At 39.6% G+C, this 24,708-nt stretch overlaps 1 protein-coding gene across 8 annotated transcripts in view; it reads right to left on the bottom strand.

The window, feature by feature from the left end:
* The window catches only part of LOC128700853 (protein bric-a-brac 2), a 408,639-nt gene that overhangs the window by 360,241 nt on the left and 23,690 nt on the right, over positions 1 to 24,708 (bottom strand). For all 8 annotated transcript variants that reach the window (XM_070104750.1, XM_070104751.1, XM_070104749.1 and 5 more), the window contains exon 6: positions 1,262 to 1,420. In XM_070104750.1, coding sequence (XP_069960851.1) covers positions 1,262 to 1,420 — 159 coding nt within the window. The remainder of the gene's footprint in view (positions 1 to 1,261; positions 1,421 to 24,708) is intronic.

Here is a 24,708-nt window from a genome sequence, read left to right as displayed (position 1 = left end):
CTGAGGAGAGGCTGCTAAGATTAGTAAATATGGGGTTGAAGGAAGGAGGACTAGGGATCATCCTAGCAAAAGTAGGAGGGGATAAAAAATGCTTCGAGTGCTAGGGGGTGTTGAATATCTTGTTTAATAATAATTTTTAAGGGTTAGACTGCAGCTGCATGCTTGTTTCACATCTAAATGCATCTTGATTACGAGTCAATGCTATTTTAAGAAAAATCCAAATCTATCACTCCAACTGGACCAAGACTCTATATGCATGATCATACAACAGTTCACTACAAAACATAGTTGCCCCACGAAAATATGTAGATAGGTTTTGTTAGCAGTTTTATTTCCAGAGGTATTCCCTAATTATTTAGTCCCAAATCCCTAACATTTAAGCACATTCTCTAATTGACTAACCCGTTATTAAAACATTTTAATAATTTTACGTATAATTTCTTTAGCACTGATTTGGTATTTTCTCAGCTTTCATACTTTCATTATACATTTCCTTACACTTTGTTGGGTACATTCTTCAACTTCTTCAACCAAATATTTATCACCAAGACCCAAAACAAGCAGTAAATGCTTTGTGTGTAAAACTCAATTAAGAATTCTTCAGGAAATGCTTCAGTTACTGCTGATGGGATTTCCAAAATCAAATGAGAAGGAAAAAAGTGAAATATTTGATTATTTCTACTTGCATTTCTTGCTCGAGTGAGTGTGTACTCACCTAATTGTAGTTGCAGGGGTTGAGACTCGGCTCCTGGCCCCACGTACGTACGTGTGTGTGTGTGTGTGTGTGTGTGTGTGTGTGTGTGTGTGTGTGTGTGTGTGTGTGTGTGTGTGTGTGTGTGTGTGTGTGTGTGTGTGTGTGTGTCTGTGTTTGTGTGTGTTTGTGTGTGTCTGTGTGTGTCTGCGTTTGTGTGTGTGTGTGTGTGTGTGTGTGTGTGTGTGTGTGTGTGTGTGTGTGTGTGTGTGTGTGTGTGTGTGTGTGTGTGTGTGTGTGTGTGTGTGTAGAGAGGTGAATACAATCAGGGAGAAATACCTTTTAAAATAATAGTATTCATGGAACACTATTCTTTTATACATGTAAACAGAAAACTTTTTAAACTATAATACTTTACCTTAGTAAGCAGCTTATGAGGGTCACAAAATATTCCATCCATGACACTTAAAATAAACATACAATAAAACCAAAAGTTGAGAGCTTGAAAGAAACATCACTTGAATAAATAAAAGGGAAATGTAAAGAGCACGACAAAATCTGGCTACTCACCATCTTGTGTCTTGACTTGTGGAGGTGGAACATAAGAAGGTAATAACGGCCCGGGGGGCGGGGGTGCATTTGGGGGAGCTTGTTGGGATTGTTGTGAGGAGGAGGCAGGACCTCCTTCTCTCAGGTACGCCTCTGGGACAAAGGCCTCACCTTCACCACCTGAAACAATTGCCATATCCCAACCTACATTACCTTAATGATGCACGAATCAGTAAAAAAAAAATCTGTACTAACAAAGAATTTCTACGTAATTCAAATGAAAATAATCCTAAATATAAGAAATGCTTTAAAACACATGAAAAGAATGCCATTTCTAACACAATAGAGTGCAGTGATGTCCCAAACCTCACAAGACACAAAAAATCCATAAACTCACTCAAATAATAGGTAAAAAGGAAAAAAAATCCCAAAATGTTAAACCATTTCACTGTTGTGACCCCCAAAATTTAATGTTGAAAAACAACATGAAGAAAATAATACTTTTATTGTCTGAAACAGTAAAGAATATTTTTCTGAAGGTAATAATACCACAAATGCAAAATCTGATAGGAAGCTTACCGAATTATGCAGGTGTAAACTTTGTCTGGACAGTTTACGCATCAGCGATTTAACCCACTGAATACCATTATAAGCTAATTCCAATATGACCTAATTCCTAGATTTTTTGCTTCTAAGTCTTTCTACTAGCTGAGTCTAAGAAACTTCCATTTGACTATCAGAACTACACTATAATTTAGAGAAATTGGTATGTTGGCAAATTTACACAAAATAAAAAAAAATCAAATTTAAAAAGTAGTCCAAATTAAACAGTGCAGGCATTCCAGCCACAAAATCAACCTTTCCTCTGCTCATTAATCACATGCCTTCCAATTTTAATCCATCATTACACCAAAAATGTTTAAGTTTAAACCCTATTTCTTTGATAATAAAAAATAACCAAGAATGGTTATAACATGACTGGAACAACTCACAAATAACCTGCACATAGGAGAATGAAACTTATGACAACGTTTTGGTCCAACTTGGACCACTGACTAGATATAAATTTTATTTTCCTGTGTGCAAGTTATTTGTGAATGACTGGTTATGGTTTAGGCCGCCCCAACAGTTAAAGTAGAAAAAAAACTATCAATCAGACCAGGGATATTAGGGAAAGTCTACCCTTTCTCAGGAAAGCACTAAAAATTTAATATTTTGAGTCGCTTCCAGCTAGACTTCTGAAAACTAGCAATAAACCATAAATACCCTAGAAAATGGATCAAAAGATGCTATATGAAACCAAAAACCAGAGGTATACTTTTTCCATCATGGGGCAGAAATTTTTTTTTTCATACCATGAATACTCAACAAACAAACCATTTCTCGTGTCTATGCCAAAATTTACTACTCACAGCACTTGCTCAATCCACATATTCTTCCTGCTGGGATACAAATAATATACCATAAAGAACAAAGAGGCATAATACCACGACTGGAAGAATATACAAATAACCCGTACATAGGAGAGAGAAGGTTAAGACGACGTTTCGGTTCGACTTGAACCATTTACAAATACAGTGGACTCCCGCATAACGATTTTATTTCAATCCAGAAGTCTGTTTGGGTGCCGTTATAGACCGAATTTGTTCCCATAAGAAATATTGTGAATTAGATTAGTCCATTTCAGACCCCTAAAAATGCACCTACAAAAGCACTTACAAAAATAAACTTACATAATTGGTCAAGTTGGGAGCTGATCGTTATCCGGGGGTCCACTGTACCACGTTTACTTTCCAGAAAGATATATTTGTGTGACAAAGATTGTTTTACCTCTGTACATAGTTTCTTACACGGTAAAACCCATAGCTATGTAAAACATTTCTGGTAGACTAAAGCCAGTTTATAATTACTTGAGACAAATTAACTAATTCGTTAGCAAATTAAGCCATTTGAAGTTAAGATTATCAAAGACAATGAGTGTTCCAAGAAATGAAACTGTCAATGTTAATATAGAGGGACAGTAAAACAAAAGGTAACTGAAAATTTGAGCATTAAAAGACACTGGAGGTAGAAATATAGTGAAGACAAGATGGTGACCCATGGCTCAGTTGGCAACACACTCAGCTCACATACTAATAAGTGTCTATGGTTCGATCCCCAGCATGGGTGAAAACGCTGGCCATGTCTCCTTACACCTGTTGTTCTCTACACATATGCTGCTATGTATGATACTCTAAGTAATTGTATTTGTGTATACATGAATAAACTTACTTACCTGTTCACCCTATTTTTGGACCTTTTATGTGCATAAAGTTTCAACTTAGGTCGAGTCAAACACACAGGATATCAGGGGGATATTTGATTTTTGTACTGTTCTTGTGCATGAGATATTAATCATTCGTTCCTGTGACACTCTGAGGGTGACATTATCCCATAAGGACACATGTATCTCGTATCACTTGGCAATTTTTTCCTCCCCTGCTCAGATGAAACAAAAAATTCCTGATGTTACCTTGCAGTGTGGCTACACACACTACACGGGTTTTTGCCAGTAGTAGTATCCAAATTGCCATTACTGCCAGTGCTCCAAATGATGACCTCACCAAAAAGCCCCATCGTGCAGCAGCAAGATTTACAAGGGAAAAACCAGGAAACTTATCGTCTAGAATTTCAGGGATGACAATAACAATTGTCATACACAAAAATGCCAAGGGGCATTTTGTGCTAATGGTAAAATTCTACAATGATCTACAGGAATTCATATTTAAGATGACACAGGTGCCCTGAGACTTCACTAACTTCCATCTTCAACACCATTAAAAAAAAGCTGGCAGTTAACATTCTGTTACAACCTCAGCCCATATAATGTGAAAATAGGCTTTCATGAGACTGCCAGGTGACACAATGGACATACTTGTTGAGTTCTCTTACAAATTCCTACACTTGTTCCAGCAGTTTCTGTTATCTTCTGGTAATATGTTGGATAGTCTGGGCCCACAGATGTAGATACAGTGTTTTCTTGCAGTGCTCATGACGCCCCTGCTTTTCACTTCATTTATTTAAAATTTTCTCCCATATCCCTCTTTCCAATACACTGTTATAGCAGTGTGTATATTTGGGACCAGGTCCAAGTACCTTCCCTATATATAATATTATGCATCTCTTCTTCCTCCACCTGAGCAGATATTTAGAACTTTGAGGGATTCCCAGTAATTTAAATGCTTTACTGGCTCTATGAGGGGTCATAAATAATTTCTATCTGTTCCAGCTCTGATCTCTCTCCTGCAAGAGATGAAGCCATCAACACTAAACAATACTCTAAACAAAAGCACAAGTGATTTGAATTGTGTCACCATTGGCATTATTTTATTTTTTTATTATCACACTGGCCGATTCCCACCAAGGCAGGGTGGCCCAAAAAAGAAAAACTTTCACCATCATTCACTCCATCACTGTCTTGCCAGAAGGGTGCTTTATACCATTATAATGCCATTATGGCATTATACCATGTATAAATTTAATGTGTCTTTCTTGCCTGTATTTTAAAAAGGATACATTTTAAGGGATTTCAGGTGTTCCCAATACATGTGTTTGAATTGATCCATCTAGATCAGTGGTCCTCAACCTTCCTACCTAAGTGCGCCACATCTGATGGTCAAATACGTGATTAGGGCCACACAGTTTTGCTGACACTGTGCAGTGTGGAATTTAAATAAAAGTGAATACATAATTTCATGTGAGAGGCACATCCAATTCCTAGAAGGGCCACGTGCAGCCCGTGGGCTGCAGGTCGGGGACCCTTAGTCTAGATAAATAATGTGAGGGGAGGTGGATTAAGACCCAGTCAGCAGAGGCCAGTAGGCCACTGAAATGTTCCTCTTAGGAGTTGCTGAAAAGCCACTTATTTAGGCAGAATGGTAAAAAATTATTTCCCTACCTCAATAAGGGATGGAAGGTGTATTAAAAGAAATGTGATGTTGCCTCTATGAATCTGGTGATATTTAACCCTTAAACTGTCCAAACAGATCTATGTTCACATGCATAGTGTTACAAAAGTAGATCTACATTTTTTTTACATATTTTCAAATATAAAAAAAAAAAAAAAAGTAAATCAAAGTTTTTTTACACGTTTTCAAATGTAAAAAAAAAAAAAAAAAAAAAAAAAAAAAAAAAAAAAAAAAAAGAAGAAGAAGAAGAAGAGATACATTTTTTTACATACTTCCAAATGTTGAAAAAATCGTAGATCTATGTTTGGACAGTTTAAGGGTTAACCTACATACTACTGTATCTAAATAAAGTAAAATATATATCAAGCCAGTTGAGTATAGTTTGTTTAATACAGGAAAGATACAAGAGTCAAGAGTGAGATTATATGAAGTATCACCCCCTCCCTTACTCCCTCTCCCTCTATCCATTCATTGCTTTCTTCCTTCCTTCCACCATTTCTCCTATAGACCTTCCTTTCTTCCACCATTTCTCCTACAGTCCTTCCTTCCTTCCACCATTTCTCCTATAGTCCTTACTTTCTTCCACCATTTCTCCTACAGTCCTTACTTTCTTCCACCATTTCTCCTACAGTCCTTACTTTCTTCCACCATTTCTCCTATAGTCTTTACTTTCTTCCACCATTTCTCCTACAGTCCTTACTTTCTTCCATTTCTCCTACAGTCCTTACTTTCTTCCACCATTTCTCCTACAGTCCTTACTTTCTTCCACCATTTCTCCTATAGTCTTTACTTTCTTCCACCATTTCTCCTACAGTCCTTACTTTCTTCCACCATTTCTCCTACAGTCCTTACTTTCTTCCACCATTTCTCCTACAGTCCTTACTTTCTTCCACCATTTCTCCTATAGTCTTTACTTTCTTCCACCATTTCTCCTACAGTCCTTACTTTCTTCCACCATTTCTCCTACAGTCCTTACTTTCTTCCACCATTTCTCCTACAGTCCTTCCTTCCTTCCACCATTTCTCCTCTAGTACTTCATTTCTTCTATAGTCCTTCCTTTCTTCCACCATTTCTCCCTATATTCCTTCCTTCTTTCCACTGTACATAATTCCCTCCCTGTCTCTCAATCTAAATATAAGAAACTCAAGTACCACATCAGTAAGACAACAACAACTTGAGTAAGTCATGAATAGGTAGCAATGATACAAGTTGCAGTGAAGCAAGGGGCTAGTAACCCCATCTCCCGTATACATTACTAAAGTTAAAAAGAGAAACTTTTGTTGTTCTTTCTGGGCCATTCTGCTTCAGGGGTGGCCCAAAAAGAAATAAGTAAATAATTAGTTACTGTCACTGAATAAATAAACATATAATTACTGTATTTAACTCAATACCAGTACCAAAAAGTAAATGAATGAATACTTTACAGGTCAAATGTTTGTTAGTGGGATGAATTGTAAAGGACCTGCCTAGTATGGGCCAACAGGCCTGCTGCAGTGTTCCTCCTTTCTTATGTTCTTATGTTAAGTTTATCCTAAGAATAAATGTACAGTACTGTGCAGCACAGAACGTGCATGGCTATTGCCCCAATGTAAAGTCAAAATATCACAAGTCGAGCCATCGTAAAGCGAGGAGCATCTGTATATACTATTTAACTTTCTCAACCTCACTCACAAGTAATCGCCTTCATAGGCTTAAAGATCTCATTAAATGATAGTGACTGCAGTAGTGATAAGGAAACTGAAGATGTATATGAAAGAGACAATTCCAGTAAGAGGGACAATATATTCTCTTTGTAAAGTAAACCTGTGTGACTCAGGACTATTGGACAATGCCTTATGCCTGTTCCTGATAAAGAAAACTGCCAACAAAAAGTTATTAGAGCAGTAACACACATACACAGAGAATCAAGATAGAGTAAATGCACTAGAGACCACTGCAGAGTGTATGATGTACTGTATACATATCCATGTTTCATTAACTACCATACCTTTATAAACACACCTCATTTATTCACTCTCTCTCTCTCTATCTCGTTTATTCGTTGTACCTCGTTTACTCACCTCTCACCCTACATTAAGACCAAAGATTTTAAGTAATGAGTAAACTGTACATGCATTTTATTGCTCTGGGATGCTTATTATGAGTGGATGGGATGGCCTGACCTGGCGGGCTACCATACCTCCCAACACCTGACTTCCTACAAATAAATACGCCTCACCATTCACCCTACAATAAAACTACAAATATTTTAAGGTAAGTAATGAGTGTAATATATGTGTATTTTACTTTTTTATTGTTTTTAATACCTAGTTCTATTGCTAACTTAATATATGCTAGTGTAAACTTGTTATCTAGCATTTATATGCATTTATAAGTAAAAAAAAAAAAAGGGGCGTTCCACTTTACAGCTGTAGCCTGGAACCTAACCTGCCGTAAGTGGAGCCCTACTGTACTAGAATTCATGCAAAATCCACAAAGGCAGTGGTCTCTTAAGTTACAATATTAGCCCAATCCAGAACCTGTATCATACTTCTAAACTATCCTAACTCAAACCCCAAAATACATGGTTATATAGTAATTCATTCCAGGACCCTGGAAGAACAACTACTACTGTACCATGGATGTTCACACTCACAGATGGCAACAGTCTTTTCATCTCTATGATAATTTCTCCACCTTTTCTCATTAGCTTAGATTCTTCAGCCATTTTAACGTTCTTTACTATTTCTATTTACTTGATAATAGTAGAGAAGGTTCATTGTGAATAGCCATACTTCCATACCAGTGCACTAATTTCTTGCTTGATCTTCAGAGAAATGGCCTGTTTACTACTCATTTTACGGGTCATGATGGCTTGGTAATGTAAATGATGGTGTATTTGTAACACATATGCAGTTATGAAGGATAAATAATCCAGCGTTATTGCATGAAGTTGTGATAGCTTCAAACTGAAGAGTAAACAAATAAACTGCAGTATAAAACTCTGCTACTGGCAGAGATGTTACCATAGAGACATTCTACCCTCCTGCTGATTGGCTGGTAAGTCACAGACTCCCACTCCTATTCGCTCAGAGCCGTTCAAGAGGCAAACTACCGCATCATTAGTTGGCTAAGACCCACCCACACATGAACTACTGCTCCTACTGGCTCCAATGCTGCTACCATATTGCTGGTTGGCTGAGACCCATGCAAGTGCACCGACCATAAAAATAATAATAGTAATAGTATCTCCATGGGGAAGTGGAAGAGAATTCTTTTTCCATAAGCAATGCATCTCATAAGAGTAGACTAAAATGCCATGAGTAGAGGCTAGTAATCCCTTCACCTGTATAAATTACTAAATTTAACCCTTCCAGGGTCAAGACCCTCAATCCTGAACTCGTTCTCAGGGTCAAAAAAAAAAAAAAAAAAAAAACTTATTTAACGACCGAGAATCTTTTCCCAGTGGTAATGGCACCAAAAGTATGAAATTTGACGGAAAACTTACGGAATTATGCTCTCGCGAAATTAGCAGTCTCGGCAATATTTACACACCGGCGATTTCGCCCACTTAGAGCCCTATTTTAGGCTAATTCCAATGTTCCAGTCAACTAAAATCATAGCTATTTCACTAGAACCCTATTTGTTCTATCGAATGAGTACAAGAAACCGCCCATTTACTGATTTCAACTACCCAATGAAGTGGTCAAAAATGGCAATTGGGCCAATTTCACACAAATTTCAAAATAGGGTCCAGAATAAACAAGACAGACATTCCTGGCACTAAAATAACATTTTCTCTCTTTATTAGTCACGTCTCCAGGCCCCTCTTATATTACTCTTACTTTCCATTTTAAATTTTTATTCCCACAAAAAATAGAAGATTTACTGTTATGCAGACTACTGCATTTCTGTAAAAATGAAATAAATAATATCAGCGCACTTGTGTAAGAATATCAGACTCACCAGTTGACGTGTATTGGATGCATGGCATGATCTGTTTACTCCTGAACATCAGCACTTTGAGCTCAATTTCAAGGTATGTACTTTTCATCATGAAACCAATCAAAATCATCTCTATTTCTGTACTATATCTTCCATTCTATCAAATGAGACCAAGAAAATGAGAATACAACCATAAATACCATATGAAAATACACTGCAAAGTCGCTGTTTTAAACCAAAAACATGGTAGGAGTTTTTTTCCTCATTATGCAATGCGTACTGCAGGATTTTTTTTATACTGCACACAATGACCAAGCAGACCCATTCTTTCATATGTAGGCCTACCAGCTTTCTTCCGCTCAATCTGAAGGTGCTAAAATTTACACATACAAGTACAGCACCGACCCTGGCTCTCAAGCTGTACAAGTACAGCACCGACCCCGAAAGGGTTAAAAAGAAAAACTTCCATTTTTCTGTTTAGGTCACCCTGCCTAAGTGGGATACGGCCAGTGTTAAAAAATAATAATAATGTGTATATATTAATGCTTTAGGTTCGGGCTTATTAACTCCAACATACGAGATGTGAGCATATGTACCTGGCCGTGTTGCCAGGCATCATCATAATATCCCTTCTCCTGTATATATTACTAAACATAAAAGGAGAAACTTTCGTTTTTCCTTTTGGGCCACCCCGCCTCGGTGGGATACGGCCGGTGTGTTGAAAGAAGAAGAAAGAACACCTAAAAACTCGGTTAGGAGCTTTCGTCCAAAACGTATCGGCACGGCGGCCTGAGTGGGCCTGGCCACTCCGTGTACCAGCCAGTGTGCCATTGTTTACAAAGCCAGTGAGGACGATTCTGCGTGTACATGCGATATATTTTGTATTATTCCATTGTTTTTGGTGCTTGTAACTGCTAAATAAGCCACCATGGGCCCCAAGAGAGCTTCTAGTGCCAGCCCAATGGAAAAGAATATGAGAGACACATATAATTTAAGAAAAAGTTTACAGAAAAATATGTAAGTGGTGGTGGTAGAGGGTGGTAGTGGTGGTGGTTGTAGAGGGTAGTAGTGATGGTGGTAGGGGGTGGTAGAGGGGGGTGGTAGAGGGGGGTGGTAGAGGGGGTGGTGATGATGGTAGAGGGTGGTAGCGATTGTGATGGTGGTAGAGAGTGGTAGTGATGGTGGCAGTGAAAGTGGTAGTGATGGTGGTAGTTACAGTGGTAGTGACGGTGGTAGTGACAGTAGTAGTGATGGTGGTAGTGATGGTGGTAGTGACAGTGGTAGTGATGGTGGTGGAGGGTGGTAGTGGAGGGTGGTAGTGATGGTGGTAGAGGGTGGTAGTGACGGAGGTAGTGACGGAGGTAGTGACGGTGGTAGTGACGGAGGTAGGGACGGAGGTAGTGACGGAGGTAGGGACGGTGGTAGTGACGGAGGTAGTGACGGAGGTAGTGACGGTGGTAGTGACGGTGGTAGTGACGGTGGTAGTGACAGTGGTAGTGATGGTGGTAGTGATGGTAGAGGGTGGTAGCAATGGTGGTAGAGGGTGGTAGCAATGGTGGTAGAGGGTGGTAGTGATGGTGGTAGTGGTGGTGGTAGTGACAGTGGTAGTGACAGTGGTAGTGATGGTGGTAGTGACAGTGGTAGTGATGGTGGTAGAGGGTGGTAGCGATGGTGGTGGAGGGTAGTGGTGGAGGGTGGTGGTGGAGGGTGGTAGTGATGGTGGTTGTGATGGTGGTAGAGGGTGGTAGTGATGGTGGTAGAGGGTGGTAGCAATGGTGGTTGAGGGTGGTAGTGGTAGCGAAGGTGGTAGTTACGGTGCTAGTGACAGTGGTAGTGACGGTGGTAGTGACGGTGGTAGTGACGGTGGTAGTGACGGTGGTAGTGATGGTGGTAGTGACGGTGGTAGTGACGGTGGTAAGGGTGGTAGCAATGGTGGTATGGTATGATAAAGCATGGTGAGGTTGCCAGTTCTGACAAAAAAGTGGCTGAAAAATATGTGCAGAACTTTAAGGGGTACATACAGACTTAAAAATTAAAACCCCACAAGTGTTCAAACATGACAAAACAGGCGTGTTTAGGAAGAAAATTACAAACAGAACCTACATTACTCAGGAGGAAAAGGCACTCCCAGGACACAAGCCAGAAAAAGACTTGTTACCTGAATCCTTTATGGAAGGGGATTCCCCTTCCAAACAATAGAACACCTTCATCCTCTGTCTTCCTCCCGTCTCATCACTCATCATCAAGGCCACAATAAAGATAAGTGTGATGTTATTATTGTTATATTCGTCATGCATCATTGTTTTCTGTGTAGGGAAATGTATATTTCATGTAAAAAAATTATTTTGTTTAATACTTTTGGGTGTCTGGAACGAATTAATTGTATTTCCATTATTTCTTATAGGGAAAATTACTTCAGTTAAAGGCTAAATCGATTGGAATGGATTAAAGGCGTTAACTGAGGGTCCACTGTAATTAAATAAGTTAATAAAAATGATCTTTATTTCTAAACGTACATGATACAACTATTACAGACATCACTGGTGACATCACTGGCATACTACTGTATATAGAAGGCTCCTGGTTATGCAGAGCATTTCAGGCTGTTCCCTAGTATGCGAGCCACAAGAGTCGAACCATCATACAAATATCATACCTCCAATTTTTAATTGCAGCTCCAAATAAAGTTCGTGAGTGTAAATTTTAACTCCAGCCCATTGTAACTCCAGGGACCATTGTATACAAAATACAAATTTGGAAAAGAATTGTGTAAAAGAATGCAGTTACACGAACTTTACTACTGAATTTACAGTTCCACTACAGAGAATTTGTCAAACTTCAATTTGCTATAAAATGGTGAATTGATTATATTTTGGTTTCTTTTCAAAATTACATTATGTTTTTCATGCTCTACAACCCTGTTGAAAAATGATTGATGTGACAATTTGAGGGGAATGTAATAAAGGTGACAGCAAAGTTATGACACCCCATTCCAATTTAAGGATGGAGTAGAAATCTGTATATGTGAGGACAACGACCTGCCTAACACTAGCCGGTAGGCCTCCTTTTTTGCTCCACAATAATTATGCTCCTATGACTACAAACATTACTCTAAAACCTACTGTAAATGTACGAATGTTCAATGAATTCAATGAACATTTTATCACATGAAGTCTACTCACTTCCCCACCTCATTTCACTGACTCAAATTTATTACATATGTCTGCATTAGCTGTCTCTGTCTTAGGCCCAAAAAAGGCATGTGGCAAAACATTTGATAAAATGTCATAACTGTACGTATGTAAACTGCACATACGTTTTCATCCATAAAAATGACACTACCACACCACTGTTACTACGTATTTTTAACTGTAGCGCAGGCATGCCTCTGGCAAGATAGTGATGGAGTGAATGATGATGAAAGTGTTTCTTCTTTTTCAGATTATCCTGCCTTGGAGGAAAACAGGCTGTGTGTTAATAAATAAAAAAAAAAGACATCTACTCTATTAATAAATGGTAGCATCCCCTAGATCAGCATTCACAGATTACTCTTTGCTTACTGATGCTACTTTTGTCCTGACCCTTTTGTCATAAATGAAATAATAACAAACTAAAGAATATCCTCATATGGATGATAGGCAGCAGACTTACACCAAACCTATAGAAAGCCTCAACATTTTTTTTTTTTTTAACAAACTGGCTGTATCCCACTGAGGTAAGGTGACCTAAAAAAGAAAAACTAAAGTTTCTCTTTTTAACCCTTAAACGGTCCAAGCAAATTGACGTTCAAATTCATAGTGCTACAAAAGTAGATCTACTTTTTTTAACATATTTTCATACGTAACAAAAAATAAAATGTAGATAAAAGTTTTTTTACACATTTTCAAATGTAAAACAAAAAAGAAGATCTACAATTTTTTACATACTTTCAGATGTTGAAAAAACGTATATATACGTTTGGACCATTTAACCCTTTGAGGGTCGACAGGCCCTCTCCGAAACTCGTTCTCAGGGTCGGCCAAATTTCAAAAAAAAAAAAAATTATTTTTTCTTATGAAAAAATAGAGTTTTTTTTTCTAAACATTATAGGATAAACAAAAAAAATTTACCATCAATACTTACGGAGATATGGATGCATGAAGTTTGCAGAAAATGAGCCGCGTATGGCAACAGCGGCGACTGCCGCTCACCCGGTAAACTTTAGTTTACTTGTATTTGAAGGTTTGTTGTTTTTTTCACTATTTTATTTTTTCACATAACTTATGTGGCCTGTGAGACCAAAGTAAGGTGCAATGTACATATATACACTCGTTGTATACAACACAATAAGCACACAAACATAATTATCAATATATTGTTTACAAAACTTGTTTACAAAAACAAACAATACAAAACATTGTTTATTATTATTGTTCTATAATATATATACCAATATACAGTCACTGAACATATTCCTATTAGTTCTGCAGCTTGTGGAACTCTGAAACATGGTGTCATACACAATGGTGTTTTATCTTTCTCCCTCATTCTATCTCTTTCAATCTGTCTCTCTCTTTCTATCTGTCTATCTCTGTCTCACAGGTACACATAAATACAAGTATACATAGTATAAATTACCTAGGATAACCCAAGAAATCCAGACAAAGTGCTATACTCTGCTTGAAGATGTGAGTAAAAATGATGACACAGTCTTGTGGCTCTCTGAGACAGAGATCTAGACGGATAGACAGATAGACAGGGAGCTTGACAGACAGACAAATAGACAGACAGAAATGTTAGTGTACCAGTACCAGTGTACTAGTGTTCCACCCTCCTCCTCCTCTTCTTCCTCTTCCTCCTCTTCCCCCTACTCTTCCTCATACTCTTCCTCTTCCTCCTCTTCCTCTTCCTCCTACTCTTCCTCTTCCTCCTCCTCCTCTTCCTCCTCCTCCTCTTCTTCCTCTTCCTCCTACTCTTCCTCCTCCTCCTCTTCTTCCTCTTCCCCCTAATCTTCCTCGTACTATTCCTCTTCCTCCTCCTCTTCCTCTTATTCCTCTTCCTCCTACTCTTCCTCTTCCTTCTCCTCCTCTTCCTCCTCCTCCTCTTCCTCCTCCTCCTCTTCTTCCTCTTCCCCCTACTCCTTCTCCTCCTTGTCCATAGTGTAAATTACAAGGAGTCCTCAGCTGTCAAAGTGACATATTGGCTCATTACTCTTTCCCCCTCGGCCTGTCAAAACAATGGGGTCGGATGCTGCTTCCCCTCCTCCATTCTATCTAATTATCTTTCTCCCTCATTCTATCTGTCTGTCTATCTCTGTCTCACAGGTACACATAAATACAAGAATACATGGTATAAATTACCTAGGATAACCCAAGAAACCCAGACAAAGTGCTATACTCTGCTTGAAGATGTGAGTAAAAGTGATGACGCAGTCTTGTGGCTCTCTGAGACAGAGAGCTAGATGGATAGACAGGGAGCTTGACAGACAGGCAAATAGACAGACAGAAATGTTAGTATACCAGCAAAAACAAAGGGAGGGCGATGTTCATCTCATCTTTTGGCATCAGCTCTACCCTCATTTACCCTCATCAAACGTCAGCACTTATCAGATGTTATCTCCCCTTATCTTGTTACTGTCATGGGTGAACATTTATTATTACATATTATTATTATTACCTATTATTATTATGTATTATTATTATGTATTATTATTATTATTATTATTATTATTATGTATTATTATTATTATGTATTATTATTATGTATTATTGTTATCATTACGTATTCTTCTTCTTCCTCCTCCTCCTCCTCCTCCTCCTCCTCCTCCTCCTCTTCCTCCTCCTCCTCCTCCTCCTCCTCCTCCTCCTCTTCTTCTTCCTCCTCCTCCTCCTCCTCCTCCTCCTCCTCCTCCTCCTCCTCCTCCTCTGCCTCCTCCTCCTCTTGCCTCCTCCTCCTCTTGCCTCCTCCTCCTCTTGCCTCCTCCTCCTCTGCCTCCTCCTCCTCCTCCTCCTCCATTCTTGGAACAAGTTTGAAGATCTTGTAGTTCATAATCACTATCACTATCATCACCAATGCTCACATCTGAGTCTGGGATTTTGGGAAATAGGAGTTTCCTCTTTGATTCTGGTACAACTGAACGACGGCCCAGCACCAGAGGTGGAAGGCTGTGGGTTGTCTGGGTTTTCCTCACTATTACCCATATTATGGTCATTAGTTTCGGTCAAAACCTCACCAGAACCTTGAAACTCATCTTCACTGTCACTTCCATCTGTATTAGAACTGTCACTGGGGAACAAAAGTGTCCCAATTTGCCGAGGAGTGAGGAACTTCTTACCACAGGGCACGGTGGAAATTGTGTACTATGATGGCATTCCCACAATGCACCACTGGGTCCCAGATTTTTTTCCTACTGCGCACACCCACCACACAGACCCATTCTCTCACATCTAGGCTTATCAGCCTTTTCCTGTGAGATTTGAGGCCGCTAGAATTTATGCGTACTAGTACGACAAAAACCCCTACGCGTAAGACGTACTAGTACGACGAAAACCCTCAAAGGGTTAAGGGTTAAATTTAGCAATGCATACATGAGAAGGGGTTGCTAGCTCCTTGCTCCCGGCATTTTGGTCACCTCTTACATCATGCAGGGCTTATGGAGGAAGAATTCTGTTCCACTTCCCCACATTGCTTGGTAATTAACCCTTTCACTGTCAAGACTCCTGCTCACAAACTTGCGCTCTGTGTCAAAGAATTTAAAAAAAAAATTCTTATGAAATGACAGAGAATCTTTTCCCAATGATAATGGTAATGTTAAGAGAGAGAGTGCAGAACTAATATTATGGTGCTGAGTCATAGCCTGACCCTCAGTGAGGAGGCTCTCCAACCACTGTCACCTGCAAAGCAGTCAATTTTCACATTGACTGCAATTTTCATATTGGAAGCTGCAAACAAGTCTGATGTCAAAGGATGTCTGGAAGAATTGGTAGCTCAGCTGGTGGGGCAGAGAAATGAGTCTCTTAGACCACCAACAAATTGGGAAAGCAGTTTTCTAAAAGGAACTGGTGAAGTGGTCAAAGTTCCCTCATCAGTGTCATGTGAAGTTAAGAGCTGGCATCACCCATGCCTATGTGGTACTGGTTCAAGAATTGGAAACATTATGGCTAGAGCAAAATATTTCAACTCTCTAGGCCATCTCACTGAGGTCATGGCCAGAGCTAAAGCCACCACATCTTAAGTATATTACCGCAAAAATGTTTATTTTAAATTAAGGGCTACTCTTGGAGAAGAAGCAACAGGTGACACTACAGTCACAGGTGACACCACAGAGAATCCTTCCAAGGAATTTGCCAAAGGGAGTAGTAAAGGAGTGGTCAAACTACTGTCACTTGAAGAGACATTAACAGTGTTCCTGACAGGATGTTTACGCTGGGGGAGTCACTGAGTCAGACTTGTCATAGGCACTCATGGCAAGGGATATATGTGCTTTCTCATATTGTTTTCCTCATGTGTGAGCCAGGGATTGTTTTCCTGTCTCTGTTAGTGTCTTGAGTCGTTGCTCCAGCAACTCATGTTGTGGCTCGTCTGAACCTCAAGACATGCCTTGAATTCAACGGTTTTCTCCCCGCATTGTCTCATGCTGCTGCATCTTTTCTTCTGAGTATCTCGCTTAGAACTTCCTTTATTGCCTGGAATAAAGATGATTTGGAAGGTATACGCATGTCCAGCAGAGGGAGTTAAGAGAGTAGATATGTGACGGACAGTTCAGAGAGCCAGAAGCTCTCCATATTCTCTTTAAAACGTCATTGTTCTTGATGCCTGGGAAAGGTTTCACTCCCAGCATTAGTATTTCCTGCGTGCACTTCCTGACAAACTAGCCTCTGTCTTACAAGCTAGTCCCTGAGCAGGAGCTTGCATACACCTCCTGACATATTAGCCCGTCTTATAAGCTAGTCCCTGAGCAGGAGCTTACATATGCCTCCTGACACACTAGCCTGTCTTATAAGGTAGTCCCTGAGCAGGAGTCTGCATACACTTCCAGACGTCACTAGCACTGGTAATCTTCTAACGTACATACTTTCTGCTACCTTCTACTTGATTACCCTTGCTGGACTGAGTTCCTCAACCCACCGTGATAAACCAAAAATGGCCAGTTTGATGCAGTCGTGAGGATACACAAACACGTGAATGGCAATATGTCTCTGTGAACAAATTTTTGGCTTGCCAAGTAGGAGACAGCTGTGGAGAGCTAAGTGTAGAGCACTATTAGAGGCCAGGTTGAGGCGGTCTTTGTTGCAGAGGTGTCACTGCCACCGCCTCTCTTGGCTTCTCTCCCGGTCTCAGAGCTGTTTCATGAGCTCCTGCTGCCAAACCCGCTCACTTCCTCGTTGTTCCAGAGGGAAGTGCTGGTGTTGTTGACTAGGCGACATTATCTGTCCATAGAGTTAGCAAGACTCAGTATTGGCGATGCTGGGACAGGTCATGCTCATGGCTTCTGCCGTTCCTGCTACCTTCGGCTGGACGAGTCTTGCGGTGGACAGCACAGTCAGTGGTCAGTGTTTCAACATTCTTGCCCCTCCATACGCAACATACCAAAGGTACAAAATTTGATGGAAAACTTATGGAATTACACTCTTGCCAAGTTAACGTCTTGGTGATATTTACACATCAGCAATTTCGCCCAATTTGAGCCCCATTTTCAGCCAATTCCACTGTTCCAGTCGATCAAACTCATAGCTATTTCATGAGAACTACATTTGCTCTATCGACTGAGTACGAGAAACCACCCATTTACCCATTTCAACTACCCAAGAGTGATCAGAAATTGGTAATTTGGCCAATTTCATACACAATTCAAGTAAGACCAATTTCAAATTAAGGTCCAGAATTAACAATACAAACATTCCTAGCACTAAAATAACATTTTCTTTGTTCATTGGTCACATCTTAACTCTCTGAGGGTCGGTCAAATACATGTACGTCTTAACAGCCAGGAACAGTCACGTACTTATATGCGTAGATTCTAGCTCCTTCAAATCTGGTGAAAGAAAGCTGGTAGGCCTACATATGAAAAAAATGGGTCAGCATGGTCAGTGTGTGCAGTATAAAAAAAAAAAATCCTGAAGCATGCAGTGTACAATGAGGAAAAAAAAACTGACCATGTTTTTGGTTTAAAAAAGCGACTTTGCAGTGCATTTTCATATGGTATTTATGGCTGTATTCTTGTTTTCTTGGTCTCATTTGATAGAATGGAAGATATACTACAGAAGTAGAGATGATTTCACGATGAAGAGTATCTTGAAATTGAGCTCAAAGTAGCGGAAATGTTCGATTTTTTCCGATTTTCAATTTTTATTCACACAAAAAATAGAAGATTTACTGTTATGCAGACTACTGCATTACTGTAAAAATGGTATAAATAATATCAGCGCATTTGTGAAAGCATGTTAGACCCACCAGTTAACATGCACTGGACGAGTGACATGATTTGTTTACTCTTAAACATCATCAAAAATCGAACATTTCTGCTATTCTGAGCTCAATTTCATAGTACACTTTTAGACTGTAAACCATTCAAAACCCGACCAGCGCTATTCGTTCCGTACCATACGCGTTCACTTTGGCCTGAGCGCGCCTCACTTGTCCCTTGGGTGACAGTGTTTACAAGCCAGCCAGCCACCGCGGTCGCTTCCAAACATACAACAACTGGAACATTTCATATTATCACAGCCTTTGTAGTGATTGCACCTGCAAAATAAGTCACCATGGGCCCCAAGAAAGCTTCTAGTGCCAACCCTACAGCAAAAAGGGTGAGAATTACTATGAAGATGAAGAAAGAGATCATTGCTAGGTATGAAAGTGGAGTGCGTGTCTCTGAGCTGGTCAGGTTGTATAATAAACCCCAATCAACCATCACTACTATTGTGGGTAAGAAAACAGCAATCAAGGAAGCTGTTCTTGCCAAAGGTGCAGCTGCTGCTGCACCACAGTCAGCTGTTGTTGTTGCTGCACCACCATCAGCTGTATTACTCGAAGATGTGGAGAGAGTGTTGTTGGTGTGGCTTAACATGAAACAATTACCGAGAAACGATTAACCCCGGAGGGTTAGCCACCCAGGATAACCCAAGAAAGTCAGTGCGTCATCGAGGACTGTCTAACTTATTTCCATTGGGGGTCCTTAACCCTTTGAGGGTCGACAGGCCCTCTCAGAAACTCGTTCTCAGGGTCGGCCAAATTTAAAAAAAAAAAAAAAAATTCTTATGAAAAGATAGAGAATCTTTTCCCGATCATAATGACACCAAAATTATGAGATTTGATGGAAAACTTATGGAATTATGCTCTCGCGAAGTAAGCGGTCTCGGCGATGTTTATGCATCGGTGATTTTGCCCACTTTGAGCCCCATTTTCGGCCAATTCCACTGTACTAGTCGACAAAAAACATGAATATTTCGCTAGAACTACATTTTTTCTATTGAATAGTGAAAGAAACCACCCATTTACCATTTTCAACTATCCAATACAGTGGTCAGAATTTAGCAATTTTGCCAATTTCACACAAATTTCAAAAAATGCCAATTTCCGAATAGGGTCCAGAACAAACAAGAAATACATTCCTGGCAATAAAATGACATTTCCTCTGCTCATTAGTCACGTCTCAAGGCCCCTCTTACATTCTTTTGCTTTCCACTTTGAATTTTTATTCTCACGAAAAATAGAAGATTTACTGTTATGCAAATTACTGCATTAGTGTAAAAAATGGTATAAATCATATTGGCGCACTTGCAAAAGAATGTTAGACTCACCAGTTGACGTGTATTGGACGCTTGGCATGATTTGTTTACTTTTGAACTTTGGTAAAAATCGAACATTTCCGCTACTTTGAGCTCAATTTCAAGGTACTTTTCATTGTAAAACCAGTCAAAATCATCTCAATTTCTGTGATATGCCTTCCATTCTATAAAAGGAGACCAAGAAAACTAGAATACAACAATAAATACCATACGAAAATACAGTGCAAAGTTGCTGTTTTATGCCAAAAAAACGGTCAAAGTTTTTTTTTCTCATTATGCACTGTGTGCTGCAGGATATTTTTTATAACGTGCACACTGACCACATAGACCCATTCTTTCATAAGGAGGCCTACCAGCCTTTTCCCGAGAGATTTGACGGTGCTAGAATTTATGCGTACTAGTACGTCAAAAACCCCTGCGCGTAAGACGTACTAGTACGGCCAAAACCCTCAAAGGGTTAATATTGTCCCCCAGGATGCGACCCACAACAGTTGACTAACACCCAGGTGAACAGGAAAAAATGCCTGGAACTAATGCTCATATTGGTGAGGTTAGTGGGGAGGATGTGGAAGAGTTGGTGGAGGAGGACAATGACGAACTAACCACTGATGAGCTGCTAGATCATCTTCAACACTAAGAGGCCACACCTGAGGAAACTGCTTCGGAGGAGGGGAGAGAGAAATTGAAGAATTTGCCTACTTCAAAGATTAAGGAAATGTGTGCAATGTGGCTTAAAGTGCAAACCTTTTTTGATGAAAATCACCCTCACACAGCTATTGCAAGCCGTGCTGGTGACTATTACACTGACAATGTTGTGAAACACTTTAGGATAAAGGAACGAGAGGTACAGGCCTCTATGGACAGATATGTTGTGCGACAGAAGTCCATTGACTCTGAAGCTGGTCCTAGTGGCATTAAAAGAACAAGGGAAGTAACCCCAGAAAAAGACTTGCTACCTCAAGTGCTAATGGAAGGGGATTCCCCTTCTAAACACTAACAAGATCAATGGTCTCCCCTCCTCCCCTCCCATCCCATCAATCATCAATAAAGGTAAGTGTCATGTAACTGTGAATGTCTTCTTCAGTTTGTGTGTATTAAAATTAATATTTCATGTGGTAAATTTTTTTTTTTTTTCAATACTTTGGGGTGTCTTCTTATGGGGAAAATTAACTTGACTAACGATTATTTCGATTAACGATGAGCTCTCAGGAACGGATTAATATCGCTGGTTGAGGGTCCACTGTAATTGTTATCAGTCGTACACTAACTGTTATCATTACCACTAATTTGTTGTTATGTTGTGTTTATTCAATGTTCAATACAGCTAGATCTCGATAAATGCAAATTTTGATTTAGCACCAAATTAATTAATGCTTCTTTTCCACAAACTCTTCAAATCGTGCACAAAAATTGTGTGTACACCTAACTCAAATAGTGCAAATTCGAATAATGCGACCACTTCACAGAATTCGTTATTCACACTAATCGAAACTTAGCTATATTCATTACATTTATTGTTACCAAGTAATAATAATAATCGTTTTACAAGTCCTGAGTGCCTGTTCTTCCAAGAAATTCACAAGCACTCGCACATTAAATCATAGATATAACACGTAAGATGGAGAAAAAAAAATATTAATGTTTATATTCAGAAGTGACAGTATGACTGTCAGGGTCATAGAAAAAGATGAGCTTATGGTGGTGGCAAAATAGGTCTACTTGGAGGGTTTATAAATACATGTATGTAGAGGAGGGAAGGCAGGGTAGGGGTCATCCTAGGAAAGGTTGGAGGGAGGGGATAAAGGCAGTTTTGTATACGAGGAGCTTGGACATCCAACAGGCTTGTGTCAGTGTGTAAGATAGGAGTGGAGGCAGGTGGGTTTTATGACGTGAGGTGCTGTTGAAGCATGAGCATGGTAACATTTATGAAGGGATTCAGGGAAGCTGGTTAGCCAGACTTGAGTCTGGGAAGTGGGACATACAGTGCCTAATTATGGGCATTTCCAAGAAGGAAATAATGTACACCAATCTTTGTAACACAAACATATCTTCTCAGTAAATACAGTATATTAGTTTTACCACATGCAGTAGGGTCACCCAAAAGAGGAAATACATTTGCCATCATTCATTCAATTGCTGTCTTGCCAAAAGGATGCCAAGATCACATTTCAGAGTGTAGGCACTGTACTTCTCACCTCCAGGACAAGTCTGGCTAACCAGTTCCCCCCCTTGAATCTCTTCACGTTACCTTGTTTGCGCTCCAACAGCACATCACGCTACAAAAATCACGTGCCTGTGCTCACACCACTCTAATGCACTCAAACAAACCTGCTGGATGTTCAAGCCCCTCCACCTAACCTTTCCTATCATCATTATCTATATTAATAATTATTCTTTCTTTCAACACACCGGCCGTATCATACCGAGGCGGGGTGGCCCAAAAGGAAAAACATAAGCTTCTCCTTTCACATTTAGTAATATATACAGGAGAAGGGGTTACTAGCCACTTGCTCCTGGCATTTTAGTCGCCTCTTACAACATGCATGGCTTACGGAGGAAGAATTCTGTTCCACTTCCCTATGGAGAATATTAATAATTAATAATATTATTAACCCTTTCAGTGACAGTCATATAGACCTACATCATTTAGGTCTAAATGTGAGAGAATGGGTCTATGCAATGAGTGTGCAAGTATAAAAAAAACATCCTGCCCATGTGCTGCATGATGCAAAAAGCAAAACTCAGACCATGTGTATGTTTTAAAGAGACACAAATAACCCGCACATAAAAGAGAGAAGCTTACGACGTAATCTTCTCTCTTTTATGTGCGGGTTATTTGTGTATTGCCTTTTTTTTGTTATTTTGTTATTTAAAGAGACTTTGTGGCATTTTCTTGGATGATTTTTATGGTTTTGTGTGCTTCTTGTTATCATTTGATAGAATGGAAGACATACTATTGAAATTGAGACTTTCATTAGCTTCTGGACCGGAAGAAGCTTTGAAATTTAATTCAAAGTACACAAATAACCCGCGCATAAAAGAGAGAAGCTTAAGACGACGTTTCGGTGTGACTTTGTAAATGGTCCAGGTCGGACCGAAACATCGTCGTAAGCTTCTCTCTTTTATGTGCGGGTTATTTGTGTATTGTTCCAGTCACGGTATTGTGCCTTTTTTTGTTATTTAATTCAAAGTAGTGGAAATATTAAATTTTTGTCGATACTCCTGAGGATGGGTGAGGTCTCCCTACACCCCTCAGCATATTTTGTGTTTTTAATAGGTCTGATTTAATTATGGAGACACCATAACATTAATTAACCTTTATTTCCACTCTTTTCCTGACTACTCAATCTTTTCTCACTACAATAACCCTAGTCCTTTCCCTCCTCATTTCTGCCATCCTTCTTATGATCTAGGAAAAAAAGAAAAAGCCTGATACAAGGAGGCAGTTCCGTCCCTTTGTTATCCCCCAAACACAGCAGACACCCATGCTTCTCTGGAAGACTTAACTGAACCATGACCAGAATAGTAACTTGTGGAAAGTTTACTGGACCACTACTTGAAAAGTAACCTGTGGAAGGTTTACTGGACACTACAAGAATAGTAACCTGTGGCAGGTTTACTGGACACTACAAGAATAGTAACCTGTGGCAGGTTTACTGGACACTACAAGAATAGTAACCTGTGGCAGGTTTACTGGACACTACAAGAATAGTAACCTGTGGCAGGTTTACTGGACACTACAAGAATAGTAACCTGTGGCAGGTTTACTGGGCTACCAGAATAGAAGCCTGTGGAAGGTTCCTGGACAACTACCACAACAGTATCTTGTGGAAGGATTAATAGACAGTAAACCTCTTACTGAACTAGTAACCGACTCCTTAATTACTTTCAGCCCACTTAGTCTTTCTACACAATGCACTCCCAAGTTGTCTGCACTGACAGTTTTATGGGCTCATTAGAACCAGTTGATCTAGCCTGAAATGCACTGCATGCTAGTAGCTTTCTTTTGTCCCTGAAGTAAATAGTATATTATTCTATGGAGAAGTGGAAAAGAATCCTTTCTCAGTTAGCCATGCACGTCGTAAGAGGTTACTAAATTGCCAGGAGCAAGTGGCTAGTAACCTCCTTTGTATACATTACTAAAAGGAAAAATTTAAGTTTTTCTTTTTTGGTCACCCTGTCTCGGTGGGGGACGGATGGTACATTAAAAAAATATATATTTTATTATGTGTAAACTACACTATCTGTATAATGCATAAAAGAAATAAAAAACTTGAATTACTGATTACATAGGAAGAGAGTAGGCACAGTGGCTCATAGAACCTCAAAATAGAAAATATTTTTCCACGCTTCCAAATGTTTTATTTGTCGAGATTTCCTGAATCCCATTCAGAAGCCTACTACCACCACCACCCAATTCAACTGAGCACTGGACAGAACTTCAATCTTCATTCCGAGACTTTTTTATAAACAAATTACCAGAAACACATTGGCTCCTCTCCCTACTAACCAGAAAAATTCTTATCGTTGCCTTAATAAAATATATCATGAAGACTGGATGTATCAAAATCAACCTTATGTAAAAGTGATGACATCTCAAACTCAAGTCATACGTACAGCAATCAATCATCACCAAGATTTAGAAATCCAGCTGGTCTAATCTGGTGGCAGGAACAAAAACTAGCCATTAAGGCACGTTATTTCCTTATATTTATATCGCTAAGGGCCATAACAAGCCACATATCCCATCAAGATGAGATACGACTTTCAACCTCCAGCTGATAATTCAGATCGTGTTTGCGCAGATGCCCATAAGATCAGTCTGAGGCTC

The sequence above is a fragment of the Cherax quadricarinatus genome, chromosome 94 (assembly GCF_038502225.1).
Source record: "Cherax quadricarinatus isolate ZL_2023a chromosome 94, ASM3850222v1, whole genome shotgun sequence".
Classification (NCBI taxonomy): Eukaryota; Metazoa; Arthropoda; class Malacostraca; order Decapoda; family Parastacidae; genus Cherax; species Cherax quadricarinatus.
Note: the sequence above shows the minus strand (reverse complement) of the source record. Positions and strands in the feature narration are given on the sequence as shown.